The sequence below is a fragment of the Cinclus cinclus genome, chromosome 7 (assembly GCF_963662255.1).
Source record: "Cinclus cinclus chromosome 7, bCinCin1.1, whole genome shotgun sequence".
NCBI classification, from domain to species: Eukaryota; Metazoa; Chordata; class Aves; order Passeriformes; family Cinclidae; genus Cinclus; species Cinclus cinclus.
The window spans coordinates 15417763-15431769 of record NC_085052.1 but is presented as its reverse complement, the minus strand read 5'-3'; the positions used below and the strand labels follow the sequence as shown (position 1 = coordinate 15431769).

Sequence of the window (14007 nt, the reverse complement as noted above, 5' to 3'; positions counted from 1 at the left end):
GGCTTGGTGCTCTCCAGCGAGGAGAGCCAGGGTCACTCAGTCACTCAGTTCTTTTTGTGCATTTCTTGCTGTGAAAGAGATTTGAAATCTAGCTCTGAGGTTCTAAACTACCTCTGAACCTAAACTACCAGCATATCCATCTATGTTGCATTTTATCATGAGCTCAGTCTTGGGAGAAGGTGCTCAGTGTCAGTTCTTGTTTTGTTTCTAAATCTGATTTCCTTTTCTTTGTTTTTCCTGACAGATAGGGGAACCCTTCTGCATGTTCCTGTCTTTCTGCCCTCATAGTCTGGGAACTGTGTAACTTCACAAATCATTTGCTCTTTTCATGCTTTGAGATTCAAGGAATGTAAATTAATTCAAAATGAATTCTCATTTTCGTTTGTCCCAAGACACTGTGGCAGACTTCCCTACGTGCTTTCTCTACCATCAAGACCAGCTTCAACATTTTTCTGTTCTTTCAGTCAATTCTCATAAATACTTTCCCTCTTTCAGAAGGAGGGAAGAAAAGAGGGGAAATGTTAAGTAAAGGAATTGTTAAGCTTTGCTTGGTTAATGACAAATTACAGTGTATGGCCCAGGGTATCTGTGTATTCCCCATGTCATGCATAAGGAGGCCTCTTTGACAGAAATGTGCAGTATCTCCTAAGATGTTTTTCCTGAAGTCCTATTTATTTTCTGAGTGACCAATGGAATATATTACATGCTACAAAAGTATGAGGGACAGTTTTGCTTTAATGAGGAAGGGTTATATTTGCTTTATTTTATAACCTTTTTATTTACATTCTGCTTTGACCTAAAGGTGTAGGGCAAAATTGAATTATCAGAATGGCTATGGGTAGATGCGACTTATCACTGACTAGAACATTTCTTTCCTACATAAAAGTGTCTCCTGTCTGTGGTGTAATGTCACTGTTGCAATATGTTTATCTGTGTCAAACTATTGCATTGCAACACAAACAGAGGCATTCTGATCTATAAAAAATATTTTGATCAGTAGTAACTAGCAGCTGCCTTTGTTCTATTTTTAAATAATTAAAATATTTCAGCTGTGTTAGATCATATGCTGTGCACATGTGCTACTGACTGGTCATGAAACTAAGTATAAAACTGAGGAGAGAAATCATGTCCTTCAAAGTATTTCTTTTAAATTTACTGTTACAGTAGGCAAAGGTAATATTTGTTTTTTATTCTAAATCAGAGCAGAAACAAACTTTTAAATTTAGAAATCCCCACCTAAAAAAAATTGGTTTTTTTTTAAAGTATCAGTGTGACATAACTTCAAATGTAAGTAATTGGAGAAAACACATGTACAGAGAGATTTCAAGAGTAGGCTTTATTATACCTAATTTTAATGGGTATACTGTAGAAGGATGCATAAGGCATGTGTTGATTATTTCATTATATTTCAGTAGAGATCAAGAGGTTGAATATAAAGGTACTACAGTTCAGAGGCAGAAATAGCATCTATGGGGAAACTTTTTATCTTGATTTTCAGTCCTAAATTACCATTTATTTGTGAAATACAAAATTGAAGTTACAGGGTTATTACTTCATAACTTTTGTAAAGACTCTGTCAGGTCATATGAAAACTAAGCAAAATTTAAGATTTCTTGTTTACATTTAAATTAACCACATTTTTGACAGCCAAGTATTTGAAGATTACATGCAACTTAAGACTACTGTAATAAACACAGAACGGACCTTTATATTTCCACTTTGATTTGCATTATTTCAGTACATGCCACCTGATTTTGTTCAGCTCTAAGTGTTCCTAAGCTTTTTGTAAGCAAAGCACTAAGTTTGCCACATGACCTAGGAAAAGTTAAGGTGAATGGATCATATTTGTGTTTGCAGTCAGCAGCTGAACACAAAGGTCATGCAAATAGAACAAATGTTGTCATCTCAGTCCTAGAAATGGTGATACACTGTTGGAGCTTTTTGCAACACTTTCATCAGAAAAAAGTGCAGTGTACCAGCATTTCCCAAAATCTCGATGCTCATCAGACCCCTTTCTGTAAATGCTCATGATAAACAGAGTGAGCAGACAGATGTTTGTACATGTATTTGTGTTTAAAATTAGGCCCCTCATGCTAATCCTTTTGAAGGAAAGACAGTATGTCGCCTTTCCGTTTAAAACACTGCTTATTTAAGAAAATCCTCTTTAATTTTTTTTTTCAGGACAGACTATGGTCATTAGATGGTTCATATTTCTTAAATTAAATTAGTGTCTTTTTCAATGATCCAGTAGTATGATCATACTTCCTAATTTGCTGCTGGCAACCAGCCTGTCCTTGTCTTTGACCTGCTGAATCTGTTTGGTCAGGAGTGGTGGGGTTTTTTTGTTTGCTTTGTTTAGTTTAAGAAGTGGTCATAGAGAGAACAAATTTTCCTTCTCTTTATTTCCTTTTTTTTCATTGTGTTATTGAAGACTGACCTCACAAAGACCTAAAGCTGTTTTGCTTTTTTCTTTCTCACTTTGCTACTGTTTTCAGGGTTTTATATATTTTAGTATAGATTGCTAATGGAAGAGTCTGCTTTGATGTTTTATTTTGGTCCCCCCAAACACACCAATGAAAAACATTGATATTGCTTTTTTGAATACATTCTAGAACTTCATGTTAGAATGAGCATATGTGTCCAAATACTTGTCTACCACTTACAAGTAATGCCAATTTTAACTATAAGTTCAAGTCTTGCTTTCAAAGTGCTATTATCTTGAAAATATAGCTTTCAATATTGTTTTCAAGCTAAAAATGTTTGCACTACACAAATATATGCAAGACTGCTGTGTTTTATTGGAGCAATGTAATTTACTTATAAAATCTGCATTTCACTGTAACATATAGACTGTTGTATTTTATAGGTTTCTTTCCCTACAGATAGGATATAAATGCTTAATCAGTGATAGGAAGAAGTTTTATTACTGATATTCATAGCTGATAATTATACACTTCTCTTCACATTGCCACAAGATGTTTTTGCTCAGTTAAAATATATACATGTGAACACAGTAATAGTTATTCATATTTCCTTTCTGGCAAACAATAGTACTCTTGTTCTGCTCAGTATTTTATTTTTTTAAAGATCTGTAAGTGTGGGTGTTTAAATTATGGGTGTGAACAAATGGCAAATATACATAAAAAAGAGAGGAGTGAATAAAGTCAAACTTCTTCAGAGAGCTACTCTTTATTTTTATATCTTTTTCTCTGGACCCTTGTTTACAACATTCTTGGTGTTGAAATTGTCTTGGGCATGTACGTTGAGTTAATGTAGCATAGTTTCACATGTCTGTAATTTTGGGAAAAGGAGAGAGAATGTACTAAGGTCTACTCAGGTAAACATTATTAAAATTATTGTATATGCACACGTGCTTCATGCCTTGTGGCCATTTGTGAATCCTGGAGCACACGCTCATGGCTGAGCTGGGGGTATGGGGAGAGATGAGGGAGGCTGTGTGGAGTCATAGGTTGTGCTGCAGTCTGGGGTCCCAAATACATGGTCAGATGAATAATCTTATTTCATGTGTCTGGGGTAATATTTTGGTCTTGCTTTGGTTTTTGCACTCTTCTGTGTCTAGATTTTACCCTACCCCACTTACCTATCTATCCAAATAAGTATTGCTGGTTTTTAGTGCCTTTTGTTGGCACTAACTTGGAAATCTGAGAAAAGATAAGAGTGATAAAGGAGGTATTATTACTAAAGAAATAGAGCAGACGTAGTTCCTGTTACCAGTTTTATTAGACCTTGCCACAGGATTATGTAGTCATACATTGTAATTGGTATCAACAGTGATCTTAAGAATTATGTGAGAGGAAGTTCTCATTCCCAGGAAGTTCTCATTCCCAGAAAGTTCAGGACAGGTCAAAAGCAGACCAATTTTTCTATTTTCTAGAAAATCTTATGCCAAATACTAATTGCTGAATTGGTGTAAGTGGTCAATCTTGGTGCAAATTGTGAGGTATAATAGTGCAAGAAGTTTTATTCAATGTATAAGCAAGGACATTGTTACTTGGAAAGTTTATTGTAACCTAAAAAAGGTTAGAATAGGTAACTGTAATCTTAAAAGTCCTTCACTATGTGAGTGTTCATAGGGGCTGATTTGGGTTACACAAGTTCAGAAAACCATAAAGCACTTAGGAAGAGTAAATGAATGAAAGAAGAAATGAGATAGTGGTAAAATTGTGTCTGATACTCATGCTTGCTATTTCTGGAACAGCGTTATTTCTCAAAACTGGTCGTGTAACTCAAAATTATCTAGACTGTTAAAAAGTCTATCTGCAGAAGAATCAATTAAGAGTCATATGTGGGAAGGGTATACTTCCTTAAGTTGTTAGAATTCATTCAAGATCATTACTCTCCTTTACAAAGAAAAAGGTAAAGTTAAATTCCACTTACCATCTCATTTCCAGTATAACACAGAAGAGAGGATGCACTGACTTACATGTTCTAAAAATGAATTGGGCTCTCTGCCTTGACAAGTATGATATTGCACATGCAGCAGAGCACCCAGGCAGTCCAGCCAGAAAAGTCTCTCCAATTGTTGTTAGGAGACATAATTCAAAAAATTTAACGATGTAAGATAAGCAACAGTGCAGCCTGGACTGTACAAGAATCATCAAGCCTTCATTTATGCTCTGAAGTGTTTAAAGAGCAAGAAGTATACAACTAGATTTCTTTTCTTTCTAAACTAGGAATTGAGAAGACATAAAAGAGTGATTATTGTTGTAGCCTAACTGCAGTACTCTAAGTGTATGTTATAAAAGCATGTAATTGAAAATATACTCAGTAAGTAGTTATGAAACCAAGACAGGCAGACTGAAAATGGCAGATGTACACTGAATACAAGTACTGGGGCTGTTGTTGCTGGAAGGGTTCCTATTTATGATTTCAAACTGCTGGAATCTATAACTTCTGTGCTCTTAACTTCTCTGTGTTTCTATTTAATGTGCTCAATATTCTTGAAAAGTAAGCCCTTTATCTAGAGATTCTGTTTTATAACTATAATTAGAAATATGTGCTTATATAGATTTCGTAAATGTTCAGGTAACATACATGTGTTTTTCTTAAAATTGATTGTTTTCCAGTAGTCATTTACGTGTTTCACCTAAATAGATCTTTGAAAGTACATATTCTTAATTACATTTCACAGTTCTACATTGCACCTTTAAATGAAAAAAATACAATTTCCTTTCTGTGCTCTCTTGTTCCTAGATAATTATGCAGTTTTGTAATCTGCAGATGGCCCCTTTTTTCAATTGAATACTTTGCTTCAAGCAACAAAATATTAAAACATTATAACCATATGAAAGGCTGTATAATTGTTCATAATGAACTTGTCTGATTGAATGCTTTTAATACAGGTGTGTTTTGAAAGGATTCCATTAATCTGTTTTTAATAGAGTTGCACGAGGGACCTCTGAAGATGTACAGAATTATCCTGCACGCTGGCTTAGCTCAGTGGGAGAACATGTCCTCCTGCTTGTGCTGCTCTGTATTTTCTGCTCCTCTTAAAAGAAAGCTGACAAGAACTGTTTAAAAATAGCAGGCCAAGGGCAGGTGACAAAATGTCACCCAAGCAGCACCTGGTCCAGTGACAGCCTGGAGGGAGGAAAAAACCAAACCCAGATGTCACAGATAGGATTCTATTTCTGAGGCTGGTCAAACAGCAGAATTTCAGCTTCAGCAAAAGAAAAGGGGAAGACCCATCCGAGCATTATGCATTCAAATTTTGCTCTTATTTTTTTCATAGTGGTTTTTTTTTTTTCCCTTGTATTTCAAGTAGTAATTTTAAAGTACAAATTAGTACTGACACCTTTTCTCTTTACAAGTAATACCTGTAACCTCACACTCATTAGTACACTGTTAAGGAAAAGGGAATTAATGTCCATCAGGAGAGATATCTGAAGTATTTTAGCAAAGGTAATACTAAATGAAATAATAGCAGCTTTAATGTTTTTGCAGTGCCAGATTAATGTGAAAGTATGTATAGGAGAATTATGTCTGTAATTAGGAAATATGGTTAATGAAATCATCTCTTTAATAAGCTTTGCTCAAGGAGTTGGAAAGTAAAAATGGAAATTCTATTTTTCTTCTTTTCCCCACTTCTTTCTGGAGGTGCTCTTTGCTTCATGCTTCTGAGCAGCACTGCTGCTGTTGCTCTTCTTTTGGTTTTTTTTTGCCTTAACAGTAAGAGTAGGTTTCTCTGGACTAAGTCTCCTTTAGGTCAAGAATATCGATTTCTCAAGTACATATGAATGTACTGCTTGAGAGCAATATTCTTTCCAACCCAGTGTCTTATCTCAAATGGTAGGTGATGGGAGATTCTTAGGGAAGAATGTAAAACCAACGTGAGAACTCTCTCTCCAACTGTCTTAAAAGCTTCTGATACTGCATGTATAAAAAATAGTAGTAGAAAAATAGTGATTTATTTTTTGCCAATTAAATGCAGTTTTGTAATGCTGTACTTGTTATTGGAAGCCAACTATAAATGGCATAGCTGCAGTGAGGTTGAACTTGAGGCCTTGTTTTGAAAGGGTAAGCATAAAGCTTTCTTAGTGCAAAGTAAAGGAATGTATTAAAATAGTTTCCTTGTTTATTTTGTGATTTTCAGAATTGTAAGTACATAATACTGAAGGTACTGTGGTGTTAAATATTTTATATGTGTATTCGTGGGAAGTTGTCTTCAATAGGTGGAAGATTCAGCTACCCTGATTGTTCATTCCCTTTAGAAATTCTTCATATTAATGAATTTAATTCAGTTTTGAAATTAAAACGTTGAAAATAGTTTTTGCTTACATTGCAGGGCGTATGGGAATAAACTTCCATCATCCAGGAACAGACAATATTATGGCTCTTAATAGTAAGTAGTTAATGTCTGGTGATTTATATTGCCATGTTGAATATTATTTCTTACATCTATTCTGTGTATAGCTGCACAGTCAGACATAAATGTGTAATGTTTTCATAGACATTCATGTTGACTCTCTGAAAACATTTTTCATAAATCAATCACCTCTATTTCTTTATATTAGCTTTGTAATTGCTTTGTGTTTCACTGGAAGCTTCATAATGCCTGCTATGGAAAATATTACAGAACACTCTCTCTTGTTCCCTCTTTTGTGGGTGTGTACGTGTGTTAAAGCTCTAACTTTAATTTCTGATAGCTCTCCAGACATATTTCTTCCTGTTGGGATGAGCTGTTACAAGTTTTGCATACAATTACATGGACTGATGGTGTTTGCTTTGTTGGTTTCCATTATGTAGACAGGAATTGGGAGAATGTTTAGACATTTAAATAATGAGGGAAAACTGCACTTCACGGAGAGATTATTGCTTTTTTTTGCATCAGGAAATAAAAGTAAAATTGAAAGTCCAGTCATGAACATATGGACTCAAAAAACCTGGCAGAATGGATCTGGAAGACAGCTCCTGTGTGGGGAGGGTGGGGGACAGGCAGCATGGGCATAGTGCTGAACTGAACAATGCAAAGCAAAGCAGAGTATTTGTCTGTCTAATCCTGAGAAATGCTAACTGCTTTGCAATGTCCATTTTTGTCTGTAATGTTGTAGTAGACATGTTAGGATTATTTATGAACTACTCTGAAATCTTTTGCCTTTTAACTGTCTACATAAGTTAGACTGTGTATAGCTGAAAACTGCTGGGTTTTTTTTTGTGTAGTACCAAGCATAGAATAATTTACAGATGTGACCACCCAAAAATGTGTAATAGGCAAGATGCAAGGTGTTTAAGATTTGGCTTTAAAGACCAGATTTTGAAACCTGTAAGACTTTACTTGTGCTCTCAGTTTTACACTGTTGATGGTGAGGTGATATTTTGGTGTGTTCTTGTTGTCATAGTTAGCATATAAACCCCATTTTCTTATGGCACATGAAATTATGGGAAATCAAGTAACTTGGAGAAACGTTTTGTTTAATTAAAGACTTTATTAAAAGAGGGAGCTGTTCATGCCTCTCTGTGTAAATGAGGTCTACACAGTACAGTTGTCAGGTGTTTGACATGAATTCTGGTCTCAGAATGTATTTATTGTTCTGAAGTGGGCATTTCAACAAGCTAAATGCAATAGAAATATATTTGTGAAGATGGGATACTCTGAATTTTGAGTTACCTTTTAAAAATTGACAGTTATGATAAAATGGATAGTAGTATTTCTTACAAAGTCAAACAGAAATTTTTGAAAGATAGGAATGATAAACTGAAACGAGGAGTTATACTATTTTGGGACAACTTCCTTTTATCTTGAATGAATGATGTGTTTTATTCTGATTTCTTTTTGATGAAAATAACTGTTTTCCTATCTAATTTCTTTGAAATTTTTGCAGCAGCTATATACTCTAATAGTTTATAAAAAGTGATCATCTTTTGTACTTGTAGTCCTTGTACATGGTTAAAATATCAGCAGAGCTCGTTGAGGGACCAAAACTATATATATTTATGAATTTGCATGATTTAAAATATTATGGGTTTATTCAAATATTACCTGTTTAAAAACTTAAATCAGGCTAGAATCATAAATATTAAATTTATGCAAAATTAAATTAAGCACAAATCAAAAGTCTGAATAATTTCCCATGTATTTTTCCTCTTCTGCAACTCTTCTCACTTGCTTTCTTTAGGTAAGGCCTCACCAGTTCTGGCCATCAATGAGAGCCCTGAGCAAGAATTATTGTACTGCGAAACCTGTTGGGTTTTGGTTTTAAGTCTTTGAAGAGCTGAGAATAAAAGCAAACATTCAAGTACACAAGCTTAAAAATTACTTTTCACGATTGAAATCCTTTTTTGTATGCAGCTAAACTTGAAAAAATTCAGAACTAGGTAATTCCCATGTCATTCATTACTTTTTCCCTGTTGTGGGGAAATATACCAAGGCAAATTAGTTTGAGAAGAAAAACTGTTTTCTGAGATGGAATGGCAGAGATTTGGGTTAAAAAAAAAAATAAGTTGAATAAAAATTCCCAAAAGATACTTAATCACAGTATTTTTTGGAATAATTTTGAGAACTTATGTAATGTCCCTAAATCATAATACTTGTCGTATCTATGTTTAATTTCTGTGAAACCAAACACACTCTGCTGAGTGTGCAAATCCAATCTTCATATTCTAGTTAAACGCATTGCTTCATAAGCAATTTTTCACTTTTCCTGTGAAGACATAGTAATAATCTTTAAGATTTGTTACTCAAAGCTCAATTTCACGCTGACAATGTAGGCAATCTTTTGAAGTTGGGAGACAACATATGCTCATGCCAACAGCAATGCAAAACTTCACATGCTGTAGGGAGAGGGGAAGTTTTCTGGGGATATTTGTCTCTAGCTCCTTCTCATCCTCTGTGGCAGCACTTTCAGCTGTACTTCAGCTGTTATTCCTGTTTACTCATTACAGCCTTTGAAACTGGAGATTTTCCTGCCTGCCTGTCTTGAGCTGTTGTCTGTAAATGTTGGAGGGCATTGTTTGATTTGAGGGAAGCCTTAGCTGGCAGCACAGGGGGAGCATGCTACCACCATTCTGTTCATCATTTTGCAAGGCTAAATCATCACCATCTTAAAGCACCTAGTTCTCAAAGAATGAAATTTTTGGGGTAAAAGGTATTACTTTAAAATGCATAATTATTATGAATCTCGTAGTGTCCTTAGTGGCATTATGCTTGTGTACATATGGAGTTGCACATGTGTATAAACATGTTTATAATATAAAAGCTCTTAAAATTCAGAATTAGGCTTCTGTTGAGGAGTGCAATGTTCAAATATTCTGAGAGATCTGAGAATAACCCTAAAGAGCATCTAAATAAAAGGAAGATGCAAATATGAGATTGGAAGCATTTTTGAAGGCAAAATGGTATAGCTTTTGTCTGTACTAGGTCTAAATGAAACTCCTTTTATTGAAATAGTATTTTGAATCAATTAGTGATATAAAGGAATTTTAGTAGTGTCATTCATACCGAGCTGAACAGTTCAAGAATTTTTATCAGCTTTCATCTATAGCACCTTATTAAAAAAATTGTAATTTGTAGGGGAAATGTGGCATAAATTTAACTCAAAGGTGTCCTTCATCCTTTCTCTTGCTAATATTCAATACCATTTGTGGCCAGACAATTCTGCAGTCATTGCTTCTCTTGAACATATATATGCTGCTGTCTAATTAGCTGAGTAACTCGGACTGAGTGATCAGCATGAATGCCTGTGTGATAGGTGGTGAGCTGTCTTTAGGGCTTCTTAGGAACTCCAGAAAGCCCTTCAGTGGGAGAGAAATGTGGCAGGTGAAGAACGGAGATGGGAATAAATGAGGGTGTGTGATCTCTATAAGGAAGCACTGAAGTGTTGTGCTAGGATCCCAAACAATCTTCTGTAAAAAAAAAATGTAGTCTAAAGGTAGTTAAATGAACAAATGAGAAACTCCTATGTGAAATGCTGGAATTTTGGTTTTCATAAAGCTCCTCTGTACAGTGACTTTGCAGTCCTGTTGGGCTACAAATGTTCCATCTGCTTCCACTGTTCATTCTTGTCTCATACAAAAATGTGTCATCTGTGAGGTCTGGTACTATTTGCTCTCCATCTGACTATCTTTTCATTAGTGTAATTTAGTTCTTTTTATTCAGAATAAAATAATTTGAAAAAGGCATTAAGGAAAGGATTTTAAGATGTCTGTGATGAGATTTTGGTTTTGTTTTATTAATCCCATTTATGTGGGGAAGTTGTCATGCCATGACAGGAAATGTAATGACAACAAAACTGTTTCATTTTTTAATTTTCATGTTTCTGTTGTTTTTTAAATCGTCTTGTCTCCTTAAGAGTACTTGGCTCTTCCTTATGTGTTTTTTCAAACACACATGATGTTTAGATATAAAAGTTGCTGAAGTAGCATTTTATATTTAAAAGTTTTGCCAATGCTACTCTTATACCTTGAAATAAACTGCTCCAAATAGAAAGCTTATTACTTTTGTCTTACAAGATCTTGGCTTGGCAGTTTAATAGCTAATATAAGTTGTGGGGTTTTGTTTGTAGTGGTAATATTCTGGGCATATGTGTGACTAAATTCCAGAAGGCATCAATCTCATCTAATAGTTTAGTTCTTTGCTATAGGAATTTGCTGAGTCTTTAGCACGGTTGTCAGGTTGGGTTACTAATGTGTCACCATCTTAATAGCATATGTAGAATAACAGAAAGGAATAAAAACACTGAGAGAACTTACAAGGTTCGCAAAACTAGACCTGATTTAGTTGGGAAGAAGTCTGACTTAATATAACTGGAGGAAAAAATGACTGATTTGAAGTATGAGATAGCAAAGGCAGCAGGGTTCAGAGGAGTCCCAGGGTGTGGGAACTGTTACTGTGCACATCACTTTGTCAGGTTTTTCAGAACCAGCTGTACAAGTTGGTGTTGATGCCACCTTGGAGGCTGTGAGGTGGGCTTGCTGATATCTCAAAGTCCCTTCTATATCTATTTAAATTTTAAAAAGGGTGAAGGGGCAAGCAGGGGAGCAATAGCAAGTACATGCTTTTTCTTCTTTCTCCCAGTTTTTTATATTGGTATCTGCACTTCCAGAGATCTGATTTGGCTGTTACTGATGGCACTATCTCTTATCAGTGGCTGCTAAAGGCTTTTTCTAGCAGAGGAAGATCTCTTAAATCATCTTCCTCTTAATCCAACTTGGTAGCTCTTTAATGCCTTCTTGTTTGTTTGTTTGTTTGTTTGTTTCCCCCACTGCTTTTCCTGCCTCACAACCTCATCAATATGCTTTCCTTTCATCTTTGTGATCCTCTCTATTGTGGGTTAGTGCCATCTGTTTCCTCTGAATTTTAAGATTTGCCAGGTTACTCCAAGACCATTATGTATGATGCTAGAAGAGATGAAGCAGCCTAGCTGTTAAAAATGTGAGTTTTATTGTTAACAGATTTTTTAAACCAAAGTGAAAATATGAAAAGAGATGAACCTTCCCTCTTGCACGTTGCTTGGCTGCTCATATGCCTCAGGAAAGGACACCTAAGCTGGTTTTGGGTACTGAATGCAGCTCATGTGTTTGGGGCCCAGTGTGTGGGAATTACCTGCATACAGCTTGGATATAGATTGTGTTTTTCTAGTGATGGGATTCAGTTGTACATGTATGTGAGCATATGTTAGCAGGGAGATTGGTGCAACACTTGCATTGTTAGTATTGGAAGAAAATCAAACAAAAGGGACTGCTGAGGTTCAAATAACCAAATTATTGATGTGCCCATCTGCACATCAGCCTGTCTATCAGTGGAAGTTGAGAACCACCTTTTGAACCACTTGTAGATGAGTGTCCATCTCTGCAATTCTTTTGGATGATCCCTCTGTTGTGGAAAAACACATTGCATAATTATACTTGATTCTATCACCTTCCCTCAGTTCATGAGTGCATTTTCCCTAGTATTTTAATTCACTTGTATACTTCCAGATCCCTAAGAACTTCAGAGACCCTCTTTTCAAAAGCAAAAGCTTGACATATTTTCCTTTCTGATCTTAGAAAATCATTGCATAACTCATAATGTCCTAAAGCAAGTATTGTTCTGAACTGCTGACTGCTTCAAGAATACAAATGAGTGTTCCAAGCTAGAAATAAGATTCTGCTACCTTATAAATCAAGGAGGTTCCCAGTCTTGTCAAATAAACTTTCCTTTAGCAGTATAGCTCCGAAATTTCTAGTCTGGAAATGTTGATCTCTTTTTTTCACAGAGACAATGCTATTTTGTCAATTTAAGATGTGTCTAAGATTTCCTTGAAGTGTGCATCTGATATTGTTGCCACATAATTGCACGAACAAGATAAATACCAGAAGTGAAGAAAGAATGTTCTTAAAAATGTCAAAATACTTTATAAAAAGTCCTCTATAAAATGTAATAATGCAAATAAAATGTTGCCTATTTCTAAACTTGAAATTACATTATCAAATTCAATTTAAGTTATGACATGGAGAGCATGTAGATCTAGTCCTTTTGAGATAATGTTTTATGGATTCACAAATTTATTGTTTCCTAGGACTGCTAATTATTTGATGCAAATACAAAGTGCAGTTTCAGTCCCATTTTTACCTTAAAACACTCCAAAAATCCCAGAAAAGGTCTTTTTCATCAGTTTCATGTAGCCTTGAGGTGCAGTTAAAACCTGAACAGCTCATTTGAGTGAGTTTTGATTTATTTCAACAATGGGCAATCTTAGCTGCAGGCTTTGGGGAATTCCAAAGCATTAACACTGAGTTTCCTTGATTGTATTGCAAGATTTGAGGTTTGGGGAGTTTATTCCGCTGGTTTGTTCAAAGCTTAAAATTGTGTCCTTCACGATATAGTTTCATGTTCATAAAAATACAATTGGCTTCTGGGATGGGGTGAGTTAATAGTTTCAGGAGAGTTATCAGCGGGTGAAAAGGAATCTGTTGTACCTTTGCATTTGAGGCCATGCAATTTGGGACACACAGTTATGTAACTTTGTACCTGACAGTTACAGAACCTTGCTAAGGGTGGACAAACACCAACGCACAGATGATCCTGCTGCAAGCTGCACAATCCATCAGTGCACTTTTTACATGGGAAAATGTGCTCATCCCCTCTTAAAGCACCTGGGTTTGCCTTAATACTGCAGTGATCTAGGAAAGAATAATTTGTACAGAATTTAGAAAACCATGTCCTGAAATGTTTCTATGCAGGACATTTTTGTCTGGCACCAAAACCAGTACATGGGGAGCTGATGCACTGGTGGGGGTAGAGTTTAAGGAGCTCCCAGTTACTTTTTGCCTTCCGTTGGAATTGCCAAAGAGAGAAAGTAACTTCATATACATAGCTCTGATAATTTCATGTTTGTAATAGTGCAGTAATCTTTTTATTTTCTCCCAAATGTCTTCATTCATGAAAAATTTCTAAATGGTTTACTCTCTAAAGTATTTACTCAAACTAGAAGCATTATGAAATTTACCTGATGAACTATTCCTGCTACTTAATCTGTTGTGTTGTGAATTTTGACTTGTGAGCAAGAT

General features: G+C 35.4%; 1 protein-coding gene across 4 annotated transcripts in view; it reads left to right on the top strand.

Annotated features, from left to right (window-relative positions):
- CPEB3 (cytoplasmic polyadenylation element binding protein 3) overlaps window positions 1–14007 on the top strand; it is a 68429-nt gene that overhangs the window by 23443 nt on the left and 30979 nt on the right. For all 4 annotated transcript variants that reach the window (XM_062496211.1, XM_062496215.1, XM_062496213.1 and 1 more), the window contains one exon: window positions 6806–6862. In XM_062496211.1, coding sequence (XP_062352195.1) covers window positions 6806–6862 — 57 coding nt within the window. The remainder of the gene's footprint in view (window positions 1–6805; window positions 6863–14007) is intronic.